We start from the raw sequence: 20,590 nt of genomic DNA, 5'->3' as shown, positions 1-20,590 counted from the left end.
GAGGCCCAAATGAGGCCTTGTGGAGAAAGAGCGAGAGATTAAGTCTTTTACCTGAGCGTAGCAGCGATGGGGTGCGTCAGGCTGAGGTTCCCCAGGCTGCGGAGGTCCAGAGAGAAGCAGTAGTGGTGGGCGGAGGGGGGGATGGACACTTTGGGAGCAGAGACACTGACAGATGATGCTCCACCTTCTGCTGTAGCTTCAGTCTGACTCTGCGGCTGCACAGGGACCTCCAAATCTGCAGCTGGACACAAACAAACACAGTGTTACTCCTCTTTGCTTTGACTCAAACTGTCTAAATCTGACATGCAGTATTTCCAGCCTCACCTGCCAGTCCTGCCTGCACTTTGCCACGTTGAAGCTCCTCCAGCAGACTCTCTACTTCGCTCTCGGTATGAGAGGAATGAGGAGGAAGAGGAGGACCAGGTGGAGAAGAGTCAGGAGGTTTTCGGATTGGAGAAGAGCTTCGAGGTCTCTGGACAACAGGAGGAACAGAGGGAGGAGGGCTGGAGTGTGTCTGAGCTCCACCTCCTTTTCTAGTCCCTAAAGACTGGAGAGAGGACAGAAATTTGACTGTGCTCACTATGAGACATTTTCTGTGTCAGACTCTGTGCCCAGTTTCCTATTGTCCCTCGTTACTTGTATTTGGGTCCAATAAAATCTAACATTTGCATGAACACAGTACATTTGTACACAGTCATTAGTTCAAGGTCCACACAGTTTGATATTCAGCATCACACTTGCATTTGACCATGTCATGGAGCTAGTTTGCTGTCTCTGTCAAGGAGCTGTCTGATAGTCACTGACTCTACAGCAGGGAACAGAACTTCAAAATAAAGGTCTGGAGCCAGAAACTCACTAAACCTCAAAATAAAGCATGCTTTTTACAAACTTGACACGATCAGAGGTCACCTGCGGTCCATTCAGAATGGAACCGTGACCCACTTTTGGACCGTGATCCACCAGTTGGGAACAACTGGATTAGCCTGTGTGCGTATGACTGATTAATGTTACCCCCCTCAGACCTGTTGTGTCCAGTTTAAAGGACAACTTCGTTATTTTTCAACCTGGGCCCTATTTCCCCATGTGTATGTGTGCGTATGATTCATAGGTACGACTCGTTCTAAAATTGGTTCAGTATTGAGGGAGGTGGATGCAACCGGAGCTGCGAAACGAGCTAAAACGGTAACGGGGGCAAATGCGTCCTGTATAAGTTTGTGCATTAAAAGTGCTTTTTTCGCCACTGACCGGTTCAGATCGCCAGTGCTATCTCTGTAACTAGCATATTGTAGCGACCCTGGGGCAGTGGTGAATGTGAATGAGTCGAGTCAGCTGTCAGTCAGTGTTGGAGCAGAGAGGGGGAGGGCGGCCCCGCTGGGTACTGTAAGAGAGTATGTGTGTGTGAAGTGTGTGTTACGCTAGAAGAGTCAGAGGACGGAGTCTTTTACGTGCTACCCCCTGGAGTGTTACCAGAGTTTTTGGAGTGCTCAAATAAACGGGCCTTTTTCCCGAACGCAAGAACAGGATGTCGCGCAACACCCCGTACAGCTTTCATAGGCTGCCTTTGTTGGACAACGAGATGCTGAAGTTGTGGCTAGTTGTGCTACAAATGGATGCTAACACTCCTGTCCAGACACTGCGCCTTGCAGACCATCGGGTCTGCAGTGCTCACTTCTGCCAAGATGACTACTGCCAGCCGAAGAAGAGAAGACATCCAATCCCGAAACACCTCTTCCTCAAGAAAACGGCTGTCCCACGAGTAGAGAGAGCTACAGACACAGTGGAGCAAAGCTCGTTACATCACACAGCCCAGAGGTAAGGGAAAGGCTAGTATGCTATTTACAGAGATAGCAATGGCGATCTGAACCGGTCAGTGGTGAAAAAACACACACTTCATACACACATACTCACTTACAGTACCCAGCGGGGCAGCCCTCCCCCTCTCTGCTCCAACACTGACTGACAGCTGACTCCACTCATAGCACTCATAGCGCTGGCGATCTGAACCGGTCAGTGGCAAAAAAAAGTACTTTTAATGCGCAAACATATACGGGACGCATTTGCCCCTGTTACCGTTTTAGCTCGTTTCGCGGTTCCCGGTTGCATCCGCCTCCCTCAATACTGAACCAATTTTAGAACGAGTTGTACCTATGAATCATACGCACACATACACATGGGGAAATAGGGCCCAGGTTGAAAAATACCGAAGTTATCCTTTAAGCTTCGAACATTCGCAGGTAATTATCACTTAAGCTTCAAAACCCCTAAATGGTATTATACTACACTATAGTGATCTGATTAATCACCAATATTAGCAGCAGTTAAATATCACACAAATGCAAAATTTTGTTTCTGGAGAGACGCAGAAACATCCAGTGTTTTGGGATGTTTTTTAGTGTGTGCATCTGCAACAAAAAAACCCTGATAGATTAATGTTTGTGGGTCACAAGTGGATTAAACATGAGGCAAAATAAAATTTAAAACATTATTCAGGAGACTGCACACAAACTGGGCTTTTCAAATAGTAAAATAAAACACAAGTGAACACGTTGTCTGTTTTACTTCTTAACCCGATCACACACATCTCGCTCTTGTGTTTTTTGTACAAAAAGAGACACAGTTATTGGTTTCAGGTTTCTTTCCATTAATTTACAAGTGATTTCATTCAAAAACATCCAAAACCAACAACTGATATAATGAAAGTTGCTGGTGATGGACTGTTTGGAGACAGAGAAGGGACAAATCCACCACAGATGAGACAGAGTTCCTTCTCTTCACACACACGAATAACAAATAGACCAGAATCCAGTGTAACCAAAAAACTGGGCATTTGTGAACTGTTCTTTCTGTGCTATCATTATCATTATCAATCTCTCCATCTGTGCTTATGACCCACAGCTACATGCAACAACTCCAAGGATGTTCTTGTCTCTGAGGTTCGTCCCAAAAAATATTAGAAAACATGCTAATTTTAAGCTCACATAGTAATTCTTGTTTTAAGACCACATTCCCAATGTGTGTGTACCTGTGGTGTGACCTCCTCCCTCCTCAGGGTAACAGCCACCCCCACAGTCGGCTGCAGGTCGGCAGGCAGAGCCGGCAGCGCCTGCTTGGTGCGTTTAGGAGGTTGGAGTATAAAAGCTCCCTCCACTGTTGCTGCCTTGTTCTCCAGATCCACAGACAGAGCAGCCAGAGCTGAGAGAGAGACGTCTGTGCTGCCCAGAGAGTGATTCCCACAGCACAGGTGGATCTGAGGAGGACAGACGGGGACATGTGAGGACACACAGACAGCAACAGCTATTAAAGAGCTGTTGATGAAACACTTTGACTCTCACCTCTAAACTGGGCTGCTGAGACAGGAAGGTCTGCAGGATCTGTTTGCTGCTGCGGAGGCGCACAGAGGCGCGCTCCGGCTCGAAGTCGGGGCTCAGCAGGTTGTGGAAAGGCTCGCTGGTGATGTCGTTCCCCAGTAAAGAGTAGTAGAAGAAGAACTCTGACCCCTCCGCTGACAGCTTCATAGTGCTGGGGATCAACTGTGGAGAACAACAACAGAGCACAAGTGGTTGGTTTGATGGTTTTAATGAGGGGTGATACAATTCACAAAATTAGTGTTGACTCTAAATATAAGTGGTGAAAAACGTGCTTTAAATGACCATTTTACATTTATTTGATCAGTTTTTATTTGAGGTTCACTTGGGCTTAATTAGAGTTTAATACTGTTAACTCTGCAGATCCCAATCCATTTACAGAGTTTTCTCAGATGTATTTTAACCTCCTGGGACCTGAACTTTTGTTTGGTGTGCATTTTGAATTTCCCCTAGCTATCTGGGATCAGTAGGACCTGATAAATATAAAAAAAACTAATTATTTTCAAGGATAATTAAGTCCCAATGTCCTTCACAGAGCTGATGATAAAGTCCCAGTGTCTTCAATGAGTACTTTCTAATTAACAGGGTCTTAGTTTGGTACTGTTGTTAAAATTGGTCACATTTGTTGCCATATCAAACTACAAACATTATTAATCATAAATAAACAAGTTTTAATCATTAAATCTGATCAGGTTTTAGACCTTGTCCACTTTTGTGTCGGGATCGGCTGCAGACTGACTTATGGTTCTACATGCTCTTACTGCCACTAGATGGCAAAAAAAAGTGTCCACGAAGGAGGACAACAGGTCTAAGTTAAATAGAATAAAAAACAATGTCAAGTAAAGCCAATATGTGATGTCCTCATGAGGCCACAGGGTCTCAGGAGGTTAAGACCACATTTTGGATTAATGTATTGACTAAATTGTTATCCTTAAAATGGTAAATAATGGCAGATGAATATCACAGTTTTCCAGTCATACTACTTTCTGAACCAAAGTCAGAAAAATCCAAATTACTGCACTTACAATAAGACAAAGATAAATGCATGTTTGAGAGGATGCAAACAGAAAATGTTTATGACTGGATTAACTGCTTAAAACGTATCAACATTTTTATCAACTGACACATAATTAAACACTGTTTTAGTTTCGCTTTCCAAGCTAAAAAATAAGAAACAGTACAATTATTTTGCAATCCACCTTATACTGAATGAAAGGTTGCCTACATAAACCTCCTGTACTCCACTTCTAACTGCCATGAGGAACAACAGGTTAGTGTGACAGAAGAGGTTTAATTTGGTGGCAACGTCAGAATCATTGACACTTCATTTGACACTCGAGAGGAAAGATAGTCAGTGTTTAAGAGTTTAGAGCGATAATGTTTAAATGACAGTTACCACCTGAGATGTTCTTGAACTGTCAAATTATCATAAATCTGTGAATTTCAACTCTTTTATGAACTTATTTTCTGATTAATTGCTGGAGTTTTATTTCTTTAATTCATCCCAGACTGCATTTAGACAGCCTCGAACAGGTCCAATGTTGTAAGCTGGGTTTATAATATCTAGAGTGTTTTAGCCAGTTATAAGTGAGTGTTTCTGTATTTTAAGTTATCACTCTGATTCCAGATGTGAATATTTCTGGATGCAGCGTCATTTGAAGAAACAACACTTCTCTGTGAAGTAAATAAATAAACAGCTTTTGTTGGAGGTTATCAGAGGTCAAAGAACTGTTCTTACCTGCTCTAGTTTGGTAGCAAAGGCCACAGTGACGGACAGGATGAACATGTCGGAGCAGTGATCTGCAGGTCCGACCTGATGGTAACCCTGGTCTGGGATCAGTGTGGCTTCCAGCTTGTCTGGCAGCAGGTCAGTTACTGCGGGAGAGCCTACAACAGCAGAGTAGCACAAGAGTTATAATAACAGAGGGACAAAACAAAAGAGACACAATGAAACACATCTAAGCTGATTATTTTTCTTCTTTTCTAGAGCCTGAAAAAACATACATTGAGTCTGATCACAGAGACCTAAAATTATAAAAATATTTTTTGACATACTTTAGACACAGTGCTTCTCTTACAAACTTCGTCCAGCGGAGACGACTGACTATTTTGGAGATGGGTCAATTCCCAGTTTTGCCGGTCTGGTCCAGTGTACAAGCTTAAACCAGTTTAATTTCATACAAATGGGCTAAAATTAAAAGGAAGCCTATATCAGCAACCCTTAACCTAACTGGAATTAGTAAAAGGGAATGTGACAACATGATTAACGTAATATTACGTTGTGTGTTAACAGACTAACGGAGCCACTGTGTCTGAAAGGCATCATGGGCACGGCAACATGAAGGAGATCAAATATCAGTGCAGGTGTGAGGGGGACGAGTGGCATTATTAGAACGTTCATGTGTTTTTTGGGGTGACGAGAGGACACACAGCAGAGTTAGTCTCTCCAGAAAACTAAAACTGTGCCAATATGGCAACATTTTGGATGTGAAGCCAACAAAGAGGTGTCCTAACTGGCTGCTGGCGATGTTTTGAGCAAAGCTTTCGTCAGATGCCCTGTTTCTATTTATATCTGTTGCTTGCTTTGAGAGTGCAGCGATGGAAGTGAAACGGGTGATTCATGAAGTTGAAATGAGGAATTAACGAAACCATTCCTTCTCATTTCACTAAGAAAAACTAAATAAGGTGGCAGCTGGCCGGAGGGAGTTCATCTGGGAGCTGCAATTTTCTGTTAAGTGCTAATAACAAGCTAAGCTACTTGATGTTGGCTTTATTGTGTGTCATTTCATTTAAAATATTACAACATAAAACATGTTTTGTGTGTTTTTTAGAAGACAGAAAGTATTCACCCGTCTTTCAGGTGGTTACGTCTCTAGTCTGAAGTGCAAATTCAATTGATTTCATGCGGACAAAGAGCTCCAACGTTATGTCACAACCTGACGCTCGTTTGCTGTTCGCATACAGTGTCATTGTGTTACACTCAGGAGCAGCTGCTGAGTTAAATGTGACTGTATTTAGTGGAAAAATTTGGTATACCAGTCCAGTGTGGCTAAAGACCCAGACACATCAAACTGATGTTGGAGAACTAGCAGTGACAAAAGCCACATACTGCGTTGCCTCTTGTTGTCGTGTCTCGGCCAAAAAGTCGCACATGAACACACCAAACCAACGGCCAACAATCACATATATTCTGCACCTGCATGAGAGAACATCTATACCAGCAGATGACAGTAGCCTGTAATTGTCATTCAAAAAAGGGAAACCGGAAGACCGCCTTGACGCTAGTTAGCCAGTTAGCACATTAACAATAGAGCCAGTGTTGAAAAACAGAGCGTATTTACCATGCACCAGTGAACAATAACACAAACCATCAAGAAACATTTCTGCTAAAGAGCTAAATCAATAAAGAGGAATGATCTTATCTCACATAACAAGTTCTTTGTTTACTTTCCTCACTTTGTTTCTCTTGTCCTGTGCTGAGCTGAACTGCCAATCAAAGTGATTTCATTAGCAGACAGGTTCCAAAGTGTCAACGCCAATTCAACATGGTGAATCGGCAGAAAAAAGGCCAACTAGCACCGACAAGGGCAAACAGTACAAGACACACCACACTGACGAGTGCGGGAGACGCTCACCAGCGGCCCAACTTTGACCAACAGCCGATTATCGGCTTGGTGTGTCAGGGCCTTTAATATCAAACTGGTTTGACAATTCTTACACCGGCCCACACCTATGTCCTGCTCTTTTCCTGGTCACAATTCTTTAAAAACAAAATTTAAGGGATCCTTATAAAAAAATGTTTTAGTTCTGTATTTATGTAGATGGAAATATTGTCATCAGATTTATGGACCAGAAACTTCAGCATGAAAGCAACCAGAGATACAACTTCTAAAGCAAAGAGCTCTGATTAAATAAGAACTTTACAGCTTCACAAATAACTGTGCTCCAACTCTCACTGTCTGGTTACACAATGCAGAAGTTTTTCTAATAAAAAACTCCTCAAAATTTGTCACACGTAAATTCACACAGTAAGGAGTGAGGAGGATTCCACTCACACTGTGTGATGCAGAGAGGACTCTCTAACAAGCGGAGGCTTTTAAAGCGCTTTCACAATAGCAAAAAAAGCTGCACAAAGTGATGAATCATTATCACTGCTCCAAAAGGAAAAAAAGGCCACAGTTTTTAATTTTTACTTTTTAAACTGCATGAGTGAGATTTGAGGGATCTTGATTTCTGCAGATAGGACCATGCTACCTGAGAGACAGAGCAGAAAGATTGCCAAAAGAAAAATCAGACACACATGACTGCTGAGCATGTTGTTCATCCAGCCTCACACTGATTCACAACCATAAAACCACTGAACAGCTCAAAGTGTCATTTATTTACTTTCTTGTCCCTCTTTCAACCTTCACCTACACATCATGAAACTGCTGCATGTGTCAGCTGACACTTTTAATCACACATGTAACATATATGAGGTGAGAAAAACACTGAACTGAGAGCAGCACAAACAGAACAAACAGAATCAATGAAGCAGCTGACCTTGTCGGGGCGGGGCCTTCTTGGCTTTGAACCTATCAGGTGAGGGCTCGGAGGGCTTGGTGTCGTTCTCCAGCGCCATGCTGAGGAGGAGGGCTGGTCTCTGTTTGGTGTATTTACTGCTCAGCAATGGATACCAGCGAGGCTCCTGACACACAGAGAACAAATCTCATCTTTACATCACTTATAACATGCAAACCAGCTTTTTACTGGTCCCAGTACACAGGAACTGGATCTCAGTGCTGATCATAACACTTCACCCGGACAGAAGGAGAAGAGGTTCACCTGTCTGACCTCTTGTACAGATCGGAGGTCGAGGATGATGTAGCCAACGCTCTCTTTCTTCTTGCTCACAGAGTCGACAGCAAAACACTGAAGCTTGATGGGAGTTCTCTGCAATCTGACAGAAGATGCATCAGTGTTAAAGATGAGTTTGGGAGATGGGAGACAAAGTCGGCTTCTTAACTGACCCACAGCTGTTCTCAGATCTCTCTGTAATTTTGTTATTGTGAAAGTTCAAACACCCATGTAAGTTAGACAGACCTGTGTTGGTGCAGCGTCCTGCGGTCCAGCTCCCAGGCCAGCTCAGTGCTGAAGAGCGGCTGGTCTCTGTGCTCCACCGGGTCTGTGGCCAGCTGCTCGCCATCGAAGCTCACCTGGACCACCAGACTGAGCCGGGGACTCTTCGGGAAGTGACGACCTGAGGAGGCATTTTCACTGTCAGTCTTAAGTTGGTAAATTACCACCAGTCATGAGGCAAACACAGAAAAGTTTGTTTGTCCAGCAGCCACTTTGGCACATAGCAAACCATCATTTTGACTCTGCTGGCTAAAGGTGGTCAGCCTGAGAGTGACTTTCTATTTGATCTGACAAGTAAAACTGTAAGTAGATACAACTACTGTCTTTATTCTTGTGTCTCTATCAGACTCTTCAGAGGCCAACACACTGTTTGACAATAATACTGACTAAACAAAATTAACTGTAACAGCTGAATAAGTTTGGAAAATGATTTCACTTTAGTCAAGTCAAACTTAATTTGTAGAGCAGATTAAAAACAGCAGCAGATGGCCACAGTGCTGAACAAGCACAAAATACCATAACAGATAAATGCAGAAGCAAACAACTCTAACAACAAAAGAAAACAACAGGAGAATTGGAGTGCACATTGCAGCACAACAGAAAATGAGGCACAACAGAAGATGAGGTCAAATCAACTGTATGCCAACCAGAGGAGATGCCACAGCAGCAACTTAAAGGTCAGTACTCTTACTGGAGTTTGAAGATACAAGAGTGAGAACGTTTGAATTCATCCACTTTACAGTTATGCAGCCTTGCAGATGAGGAAATCAACACATTTAAGCTTAATCGTGATATCACAATATTCACACTGTCTAATATCACAATACTGACGTCAGTGGTGGACAGTAACTAAGTATATTTCCTCAAGTAGGGATGCACAATATTGGATATAAAAACCCATTTGGCCAATAACCGATGCCGATATCACTATATCCACATTTTATGGAAACATATGCAACTTTATTTCCCGAATCCTCTGATTAAATATACCTCATTTTTCAGTGTGCTTGTATCCTGGTTTATCTTGATTTTTATGTATTTTCATTTATGTAGGCCTACTTATGTTATACCATGTAGCTTATTTGTGTTTGCGTTGTGTAGCACTGTTATTTCACTGTCGGATTTATTGCATTTATAAAGAACGTTTCCTTTAAAAATTGAAGCCTTTTGTTTTCTAAGGGTGTTTTACTTTGTGGTGGTTGAGAAAATTTGCAAAGCAGTTGTAAAAGCTTGATTTTAAAGCCCTGACAAAGACCTGCAGTGGTTCGAAACATGGTGGTTATTTTAATGATTTAGCCACTACAGTAACGGCTTTATAATATTTTATAACATAATATAATACTCGTCTTTGTTTTCTATATTTTTGGAGTGCATCAAAACCTCGTGTCAGTTGCTCATGGTGAATGGGAAACTACATAATACACAGGATAGAGATTCAGGCAACGTGTGTGTGAATGGGTAAATGTGACCTGTAGTGTAAAAAGCGCTTTGAGTGGTCGGATGGCTTAAAGGTGCTATACAAAAAATTTAGGTCTATTTCATTTTACAGCCAGTATCGGCCGATACTGATGACACGCCGATACTATCGTGTGCTCAAGTACTGTACTTAAGTTTTAATTTGAGGTACTTGTACTTTTCTTGAGTCTTTTCTCCTCATGTCACTTTCTACTTCTGCTCCACTACATTTATCTGACAGCTTTAATTACTATTTGACATAAATCGATTATCAGAAAAAGAATGTGAAACTATTTTGATGGTTGAAGTCATTCTTCATGCAGAAACATTTCATGGTTGCAGCTTCAGAAACGTTTCCTTTAAACAATGTGAATAACTAATGTATTAATAATAATGTTGGAGTTGAACAAACATTTCGAAGGTGTCACTTTGGGCTCTGGCTCATTGTGACGCACATTTCTCACAATATGTACAAACCCAACAATCGATTAATGGAGAAGATAATCAGCAGATGAATCAATAATGAAACTTATTAATAGTTTAAATGAGCTCCACCTTAACCAACAACAACAGTACAATCCTGCTTTTACATTAAAGCATGAGTCAGAATCATCTAATGAGATCATTTATAACAGTTTAACAGTCACAGAGGATAGTTTGATACTTTTAATACTTTAACTACATCTTAATTATTACACTTACATACTTTAAGTGAAGCAACATTTTCAGTGCAGGTCTTTTACGTGTAATAGATTACTTTTACAGTGTGGTATTAGTACTTTTACTGCAGTACAGGATCAGAAAACTTCCTCCACCTCTGATCCAGTTAATGCCTCCTCAGGGTGGATTTAACTGCTAAAGCTAACTAGCATGACCAACAGCAACAGGCTGCGTTTAGTTAGCAGGTGAAGACGATACTAATGACACTCGTGTAACTTATTTAAGTATTAAAGACCTCTTGTGTCACTTAATGTTTACTGTGTAATACTTTAGATGCGAACTTACCTTCCAGGATGGACACAACGATGAGAAGTTGGTCTGTCTTCGACGACATGTTGACATTTGTACAACTTTAACTTATTAAACTGTTGATTTAAATCAATCTTTGAACCTTTAGTTTAACTCAGAAACTCATTTGTGGACACCACATTAGAACAGGGCAGAGATTTAGTTTCCTAGGACGCTGTCTGTCCGTTACAGGCTGCTTTGTTGTCAAGCTTTGGCGCCACCCATTTTGGTTTTCGAAGCGGAAGTGATGACGGAGACGGTTATGAGCTCAGCGCCCTCTGATGGTGGGAGGTGGAACTGCAGGGCGCTGCATTACAGGTCTATGGACACTACCCATAGAAATACAATGATGGAATTCCGTTTCCGTCAGGTCAGGTAACATGGGACACTTTTTGGTAGATTACCAAAAATAAACGACATAAAACTCTCAATACTACCTCGAGTATTACTCTTGAAATTTGTCAGGGACTGTTCATTACTTATGAGGGGGACAGGTGGTGCAAAAAGCAGGAGCCATGTCAAATAAATTTTAAAGAACTGGGGACAGTCTTATGTCTTTTTTCTTATTTAGGGAAGGGGCATTTACATTTAAATAGTTGTATTTTGTATTTATTTTAACGCATACTGTAGTCTGAGCAGTTTTTAATGTGAACAGGTAAGCAGTACCAGAGTTTAGGGCCAGCCACCGCAAAGGCTCAGCCACCACTGTTTTTGTGTCTACATCTGGGAACATCCAGGAGCATCTGATCAGCCGACCTCAGAGCTCTAACTAGAGTATGAAAATAGAAGAGTTCTGCTAGACAAGGCGACGCCGGACTGTTTAAAACCTTAAAAACAAGCAATCAAATCTTAAAATCAATCCCAAAACGGACCGGAACCCAGTGGAGGGAAGCCAATTCTGGCATGTGATCCAAGGCAAGTGCTGATATAATTCCTGATGTATTTGTACAAGGAACAAAGCACAGGAGTTTAAATATCTGGGAATCATGATAGACTCACAGCTACGCTTCAAACAACAAGTAAAAAGAATTGTGAATTGAATAAAATTGAATCTTTCTAACTTCAAATACATTAGAAATAACTTAACTGTCGATTCAGCCAAACTGTACCTTAATGCGGTGACAGTGCCACATATTACCTACTGTATAACAACCTGGGCACTGGCATGTAAGTCCACGCTAAAGCCTGTTGAAGTAGCACACAAACAATCTCTGAAAATTCTAGACAAAAAGCCCAACACATACCATCATTGTGCCATCTTGAAGAAATATGAGCTCCTGAGTTGGGAAAACATAATATAATATTCAGATTGTATCCTGGTCTATAAAATTCTCCACAGACGGGCTCCACCTCCCTTAAGTGAATTTATAAAGAAAAACACAAATAGGTCAACCAGAGCAGGATCCAGAGGTGACTGTCTGGTCCCATTTAGGAAAACTGTTTTTGGGCAGTCAGCGTTCTCATATCGAGTGTCGCATACATGGAACACAGTACCGAGTGACATACGAGATATACCAACCCTTACCTCATTCACTAAACACTTAAAAACATGGTTCCTAGATAACCCTAACCCTAACCGCACTGAGTACAGTTGGGGGGTTTGGTGCCTTGCTCAAGGGAGGTGAACTGGCACCTCTCCAGCTACCAGTCCATGCTCCATATTTGGTCTGGACGGGGACTTGAACAGGCGACCCTCCGGTTCCCAACCCAAGTCCTGAGCTAGGCCTTTACCTTGGATAAAAGTCTTGACTGGAAAAAATAGTTTTTGGAAAACTGAAAATATGCTGGAAGGCATGTTTTCTTTAACTGTAAGACTGTAAGAAATTGCAATTTTCCTTTGGGGATCGATAAAGTATTTCTCATTCTGATTTAAGATTTGGCCAAACATAAGTTGTTTGCACAAACTAACCAGCACGACAAGAGTGAAAAACTGAGGCTTTATTCAACTCCAGGATTTCATCTTCAGGTTTTAACCTAAACATCAAAGGATAAGTTTTAAAAATCTAATTACTAATTTATGGTGGAGGGAGGGTCATGCATGTTCCACCAGCCACTCGGGGAGGATCAAGGAAGAATATCTGTAGCTTTTGGCGAAGGTCATAACAAAAAATAAATCAATAAACTTTACATCTGAGAAGTCTCTATGTAAAGTTTTGAATGCAGGACTTTTACTTGTAATGGAGTATCGTTACAGTGTGGTGTGACTGCAAACTTTTCCACCACTGGTGCTCATTAAACACTGAGTTATCACAGCAAACAGGAAATTAATTAATTTAATTAATTCAAAATAAGTTTGAGTGATAATAGTAATAATAGCAATCTACTTATTCTAAACTCCTGTGCATTCATTAATTTGCTAACTCATTTTATAGTAACTACTATTACTGAGTAATCCAACACTGTAATAAAAAAAAAACACTGTGTAAAAAATATAACACTTTTTTAATTCAAAGCAGAGGAGACCAACAATAGCCTGCTGTAATTTACTGTATAAATGATTAATTTTGTTGTATCACAATTTCTCTCCAACAAAATGAAATACTGACTTTGTTATACACCTTAACTCCTTAATGTGATCAAATTTGAATTTTGTGGTGATTGTACATGAAACTTTTATCTGTAAAGAGAAACCCACACAGACAAAAAGAATATATAAACATCCTTTAATCATGATTGCCAAACATATGAATTAAGGCATATACAGTATAAAAAAGCAACAGCAGGTTCCATGTTTATACGATTTCAGTGTGTTATTAACTGGATACACCGGGTGGATGAACTGAACATATACCAAGCAGCCTTTATAAGACAACACTGTGTCTCCCAAAAGATGACAGCATTTTGTAAACAGAGTTCATAGCACTATATTCAAGTAATAGAATGATCACTGATACTATGCAGGTAAGGTGTTGTGTGAGGGAGGCAGAGCCGCTGATAGACCAGGTCCCAGTTTACTTAACTTGTGCTCACACAGTGTGAGCATCGTGTTATGCTGCATTGAGTTAAGGTAGCAGGATGGGAAGAATGGGTAAATGTGGTTTCCTCTAATGCCAGCCATGTCGTCACAATGATACAAATTAAATCAAGCCTAAATCTGCAGTTTGTTTTTAACTGGAGTCCTTTACATTAGCTGATCCTGTTGCATTTGTGTTCATATTGAATTATATTTGAATGTTTGCAGCCAATTTGACACAGCTTTGTTGATACTTCAGCTACAGAGGGGATATCACAGAAGAAAAAAATATAATGAGGTTGCAGTTATAAGATGATGCTTGAAAGAAAAGCCTCACTCATTGAACACATGGCTTTATCTGTGTAAAATAGCACCCTGCCTCTTCTTCTTCTCTATGATTATCAGCAGAGGCAGTTTTAATATCAGTGAAGGTGGCCGGCCTCTAGTTTTAAAACAGAGGAACGTTGTCATCTCCATTTTGGATCCACTGTGGCCCGATATTAACAAATCTCACATCAAACCAATCATCTCTTACTCTTAGCAGTACCTCCAGGATTTTGCGGCCTGATTTCACAGCAGCTAATCTTAAAACAGCATTTTGTGATATTTTTAGGTAAAAGAAGTTGTGATGCTGTCTTAGATTAAGAGCTTATAATTATGAGCATTCAGCGTTTCTCACAGAATTAAAATCTGTGCATGATGCTGTTCAACGCAGCGCTGAGGGACAGTCTCTGTGAGCTGCTCTCCTCCTGCTATCTCTGCTTGCTTAGCACGAGCCGTGATTAGATATGAGCTAAACTGTGATGGTATGCCGAGGTAAAATGATTAGTTCAAGAATACTGCAATTATGGCTCCCAACAGAAAGTATTAGGAGCAGAAGTGCAGATATAATTTCAGCTGGCAGCCCAGTCACCACAAGAAAATGTTGGCATGGTGCGTCTCTGCAAACCATGTCAACGTTTCTAAAGTGATAAATATAAGCTGTCTTTGTGATCAGGAGGTGGAGGGGACGGTGGATGTACTGACACCTAGGTGAGATGTCTGCCAAGCTGCAGACCACTGTTTGAGGCCAAGAAACAAAAGTGGTTGTTTTTTTAACAAAGAAATTGCTGCATTTCCATTAAAACAAGGTATCTTGAGCCCAAATGTGATCTTTCCCTAAACATGACCAAGTGTTTTTCATGCCTAACCACATTGCTGTTGTTTAATCATAAAGTTTTAACAAATTGTAATGTACAAATCTAACATATCTGTGGTTTGCAGAAACATACAGTACCAACATTTGTTGGGGGGTTGCAGCTGGATGCTACAAGTAACTATGCCAACGTCAGATAGAGGAGCTTTGTTGTTGCAGCAGGAGAAAACAACTGAATCGGAAAGAATTCCACCACAGGCCAATCACAGGTAGCCAGAATGATCTGGCACAACACTGGTCTGAACGTCACAGGCCTGGTCAATGGATCCAGAAACAGTCTTGAGATGTGGCGGCAGTTTTGGCACCAATAATCAAACCTTCTGTCTATCAGAGGCTCTGCAGTGAGCTAGTCAGCTTGTAGAGGAGCATGGGAGCAGGGGCGGAGCAAAGGATTGTGGGACTCCTGACAGAATGAGCAAACATGACAGTGAAAAAGTCGGCATTTTACTTAAAGGACAAGATCAGTGTTTTCTATCGCTCTACTGTGGATGACTGATACTTTCTACTTTTCTGTTGTCTGAGTTTTTGGAGCTGTTGCTCTCTACTCAAAACTGAATTCAGCATGTTCTCAAACTGCTGTTGATGCAAGCAAATGTCTTTATACACAACAAGACATAAATGTTTAAATTGATTTTTCGTTTACTGATAAAAGCTTATTTTTGGTCATGAACTCACTTTTCGATGTCAGCAAACAAACCAAATTCCATTTAGTTTTGAGTACAGAGCCACCTGTAGAGGTAATAGTAAAGATATGGATGTAGAATATAAGCAAAAACTCATGTTAATACCGAAAATGTCCTTCAGCAGTGCCGCAACTTAAAGTATAACTGGCACTCTTATTCATTCACCTAGCCGCAGGTTGTACCTTTGATTAAAGCATCATATTTACATCACAGATGTCGGCTGATGATTGTTGATTATATTCAAGTCAAATAATAAAAATGTTTTAGTGAAAACTCATCAAGCCATTCATCAATTTTAAGCTCTTTTTAAGTTGAGATTGAAAGTGGATCTTCTGATTGGGCCTCATGGTCCAACTACAAAGTCATGGCATTATGTGATTGAAAGTTCCAGAGCTACTAAATGGACCCTATGGTTTTGCTAAATGAAAACAAAGTTCTCTGACATTAACCAAGTAGCTTTTAGTAGCACAGACTGTAAAAGAAGCGGACGCAGCCTTCAACTCATTCTCACCCCCAACTCGTCAAATACCGACGCTAGGTCTGTGGCCCTACACGTCCAACTATGACACTCTAGGTACCCTCCCAGCGTCAGTTTTGGACGCTCATTGCGTCACATGTATTCTGTCTTTTCAAAATGAACTTTGTTTTCACAGGAAATATTCAGTTTATGTTTGTTATATGCAAACAGTCTCTTTCAAAATAAGCTTACGATGCTAGTAAAAAGACTTTGTTTTCAGATTTACTTCCTTTAGGTTTAGGTAGTGCAAAAAATGTGGGTGGGTATGAAAACATGGATGCTTCACACACAGAATATCTGTATAATGAGCACAGTTTCAAGATCAGTGTCACCAATTCAGTATCTGACCAAATGTCTCCACTTCTGTTCCTGAGATATGACGCTGAGTAATGGCCAGAAAAGTGTTTTATGCAGAACATTATGATGTCACAGTGAAGTTGACCTTTGACCACCGAAATCCAATCAGTTTATTGTGGAGTCCAAGTGGACATTTGAGCCAAATTTAAAGAAATTCCCTTGACGTGTTCTTGAGATATCATGTTCACAAGGATGCCACAGACAGACACGGTCATGGCCGGCGCATAGGCTTAAAAAAAACATCACTGTTTGGTTTAAAATAAGTACGTTTGTTATTAACGTAATGTCACATCACGTGACATATGTCACTAGCATAGTATGCTACAAATACTAGCACACTACATTGTTAATAAACTAACACGATTGACTTTTGGTTTCACATGGGACATGAACAGCAGTCTCTTGGACGAAAGTCCAGAGCTTGTTAGACCCATTTCTGTCCCACCTCTTCTAAGTAGACTGTGGCAGTTGCTCAGAGTGTCAAAAAAAGCTGAAACCTGGTGCGTCTCACACCGATACTAAAAGGATGCATCGGTGCATCTGTATCTGAAGACAAGGGCCACTGACCAAGCGTTGGTATCGGATGAATTGGGACTGAGACCAGGTTGTACCCATCTCGAATTTGGCATTTTGGCCGTGCAATCTTGGTTTTTTTTTTGGAGCCAGAAGCGACCAATAACTAGATGAGAGGGTGGAGCTGCAGAGGCTACGCATTGCACCTCTATCTTGATTGACAGGTCCCCATGGTAGTGAACCATCAACCACAGGGTAGCCACGCCCTTCAGCATCATTTAAATGGCTCTGTATCATTTTAAATGGGACCATAATTTGCAAAATGAACATCATGTTTTATTGAAGACTTGAGACCTTAAACTAATTAGGAAAATGTTCACTGAGAGCAAGTGAGCAGTAGAGTCATTTTCTCATTAACTTCTATACAGTCGGACTTCTTTTTGAAACCAGTAGAGTCGCCCCCTGCTGGCCATTAGAAAGACTGCAGGTTTAAGGCACTTCTGAGTTGGCTTCACTTTTCTACGGAGGCTACGTCCAATTCTTTTCCACAATCTGTGGCCTAAAACCAACCAAACCTTAACCACAGCTCTGTCAGGTGTGGAGATGGTCACATGAATCAACAGTTAACTGAGAGAAAACTGATTCCATGAGGCTCAAACTGGGACTAACAGTCACTAAATGACTCACTTGAGCTGCACTCAGCTAATAAAGAAACTGTGGCTGTGTTCCTGCTGGTTGTCCCCGCTCCGCCCGCTGCTCCCCTGCATCGCTGATGGAGATCAACATAGAGTACGATAAAGCATGTTAGTGCTCTGCCATGAATCTGTACAGAATATATACACCACTGGGTTCCTACATGGCACTGGGCAGGTCGATGTGAAGGTTTACTCTCACATAAAGACAATACAATCAACATGGTTACGCTCAAGTACAGGTTAGTAATACAAATGTAGCGTCAGCACTATGGAGGGAGGAGGACCACTTCAATAATCAGAATGAGAATAATAAGGATAGTAATAGACTTTTTAGCTTCCTAATGCTGTTTCCCAATAGGAGTTTTTAAAATAAAAAACCATCAACACTATTGGGATAATGTAAGTCATCTTCAGTACATTCAGTCATATCATCATCATCATAATACACTACAATAAATGTGCATTTTATAAAGTTGAACGCCTCAGCTGCAGCCGGGCTGATGCACGGCGCTCTGGGATGTTGAGTTTCGTACGCGCCGCTTGCTTTTGTCAAAATCCTGCAAAACTGAAAGCTTCAAAAGTCAGTGATCTGGATCTGTACAGAGGTCCTGATCCTGCTTCCCGTCCCTCCGTCTGTTCCTCGATGACGTGTTATAAAACAGGTGGTTTCATTAGTAAGAAATGAAAGAGGTTTTTTTTTTTTTAATTTAAGTTCTCTGCCTCTCAGCGAGGCGAAGCTTATTAAACACCATGGAATTGATGTCTGATAAATCTGCCGTTCCTCATGTGAGACGTGGTCACATGGTCCTACTTCTTCCCTTCGCTCTCTGTGGAGACAAAGAGACAAAACATTCAGTCACATATTGGACCTTTAGCTCAGAAACTACAGTAAAGACTTCAGGTGTGTTCAGTCTGTAAGTATTGAGACTGCTTAATAAATCAATCAAAAGACAGAACAAATGATGGTTTCACTGCAGCAGACAAACTGAAGCAAAGAAACATAAAGAAAAAACTTCAGTTTGACCTCTGAAGCAGAGGAATTTGGGAAAGTTTACAAGATTTATAGAAAATAGGTGATGTAAATTTTTACAAAATGAATAAAGGCAACAGATTGTTTACTGTGATGGATTACTGCATCGAGTCACACGTCTCTGCAAACTGATTTGAATAGTTCCCTGTCATGAACAAAAACCTTTGGTTGCCTGGATTACTGCCTCATGGTTGCACGCCTCTGTGCACCAGTCAAGTTGCAGTTACAGTTCACACCCATGTCTGTGAAAACATATATGCTTCACACACATCTCCCCCGCAGGACAGAAGATCTATACAGTCAGCACAGTTTCAAGATTAGAGTCACCAATTCAGTATCTGTCCAAATGTCTCTCCTTCTGTTCCTGATTTATGACGCTGAGTAATGGCCAGAGAAGTGTTTAACGCAGAACATTATGATGTCACAGTCAAGCTGACCTTTGACCTTTTGGATATAAACTGTCATCACTTCCTCATTGTATCCTGTTAGACATTTGTGTGAGGTTTTATCATACTAAGCAAATTAATTCTTGAGTTATGGCCAAAACAAGTTTTGTGAGGTCGGAGTGACCTTTGACCTTTGACCACCAAATCAAAGTGAACTAAAATTGAAACAATTCCCTTCAGGCGTTTTTTAGATATTGTGTTCATAGTTTTCTGTTCACAGGAAACAGATTCCACTGATTATTTGCACCAGTCGGTCAGGCTCATGAGAAACAGATGCCTGGCTGCCTCTTTGTAGCTGTGTTAGTTTTATTTTTACCAGTTATTTAGACAGTTATCATTTAACACTTTTAAGGGCACCACAGTAGTGCAGTGGTTAGCACTGATGCCTCACAGCACCACCCCTGAGTTTGAACCCCAAGGTGGGGGAGCCCCTCTGTGCGAAATTCTGCATGTTCTCCCTGTGTCAGCGTGGGTTTCCTCCAGGTGCTCCAGCTTCCTCCCACAGTCCAAAGACATGCAGGTTAATTGGTGACTCTAAATTGTCCGTAGGTGTGAATGTGAGTGTGAATGGTTGTCTGTCTCTATGTGTCAGCCCTGTGATAGTCTGGTGACCTGTCCAGGGTGAACCCTGCCTCTCACCCAGTGTCAGCTGGGATAGGCTCCACCCCCCACGACCCCCAACACTTTACGCAGTTACAGAAAAAAAAAAAAGAATGAATATTCTACCTTTAAACTCCTTTTCACAACATATTTTAATGGTTTAATTATAACGTTAACAAGACACCAAAGAAAAAGTTCCTCCACTTTGAGAGCAGATATATTTTTTTAAAGTATTTTTATATTTTCATGTTTCTTATCTTTTTTCATTTTATACCATTGCTCTTTTTACACTGTATCTTACTATATAATGATAAAACTCTGTGTGTGTGTCTGTTCCATGTTTTTCTCCTCACTGACTTGGTCAATCCATGTGAAATTTGGCACAGTGGTAGAGGGTCATGGGAGGATGCCAATGAAGCAATATTACATCAATTGGCCAAAGGGGGGCGCTATAGCAACCGGCTGAAATCACAAACTTTGAATGGCATATCTCATGCCCCGTATGTCGTAGAGACATGAAACTTTGCACAGAGATGCCTCTCCTCATGAGGACCACATTTGCCTCAAGAACCCATAACTTCCGACTATCTAGATTTTCCGCCATTTTGAATTTTTTGAAAAACACTTCAAATGGATCTCTTCCTAGGAAGTTTGA

At 41.1% G+C, this 20,590-nt stretch overlaps 2 protein-coding genes across 3 annotated transcripts in view; both read right to left on the bottom strand.

The window, feature by feature from the left end:
• Window positions 1–11,159, bottom strand: part of LOC126394899 (centrosomal protein of 120 kDa) — a 39,023-nt gene extending 27,864 nt beyond the window's left edge. Inside the window, exons 1-9 of one of the 2 annotated variants that reach the window (XM_050052043.1) lie at window positions 10,944–11,159; window positions 8,448–8,604; window positions 8,199–8,304; window positions 7,908–8,052; window positions 5,104–5,252; window positions 3,333–3,530; window positions 3,023–3,247; window positions 325–547; window positions 52–241 (exon numbers count right to left, since the gene is read on the bottom strand). In XM_050052043.1, coding sequence (XP_049908000.1) covers window positions 52–241; window positions 325–547; window positions 3,023–3,247; window positions 3,333–3,530; window positions 5,104–5,252; window positions 7,908–8,052; window positions 8,199–8,304; window positions 8,448–8,604; window positions 10,944–10,992 — 1,442 coding nt within the window. In that variant the 5' untranslated portion in view covers window positions 10,993–11,159. Of the gene's footprint in view, window positions 1–51; window positions 242–324; window positions 548–3,022; window positions 3,248–3,332; window positions 3,531–5,103; window positions 5,253–7,907; window positions 8,053–8,189; window positions 8,305–8,447; window positions 8,605–10,943 lie in introns of both variants that reach the window. The other variant, XM_050052042.1, reaches the window with a different exon arrangement.
• Window positions 11,160–13,604: 2,445 nt separating this feature from the next.
• The window catches only part of znf608 (zinc finger protein 608), an 89,260-nt gene continuing 82,274 nt past the window's right edge, over window positions 13,605–20,590 (bottom strand). Inside the window, exon 9 of the mRNA XM_050051775.1 lies at window positions 13,605–18,686. Within this exon, the coding sequence (XP_049907732.1) occupies window positions 18,667–18,686 (20 nt within the window). The 3' untranslated portion in view covers window positions 13,605–18,666. The remainder of the gene's footprint in view (window positions 18,687–20,590) is intronic.

This window comes from Epinephelus moara, chromosome 8, assembly GCF_006386435.1.
Source record: "Epinephelus moara isolate mb chromosome 8, YSFRI_EMoa_1.0, whole genome shotgun sequence".
Lineage (NCBI taxonomy): Eukaryota > Metazoa > Chordata > Actinopteri > Perciformes > Serranidae > Epinephelus > Epinephelus moara.
The sequence above is the reverse complement of the archived record's forward strand: the minus strand, read 5'-3'. Positions and strand labels throughout refer to the sequence as shown.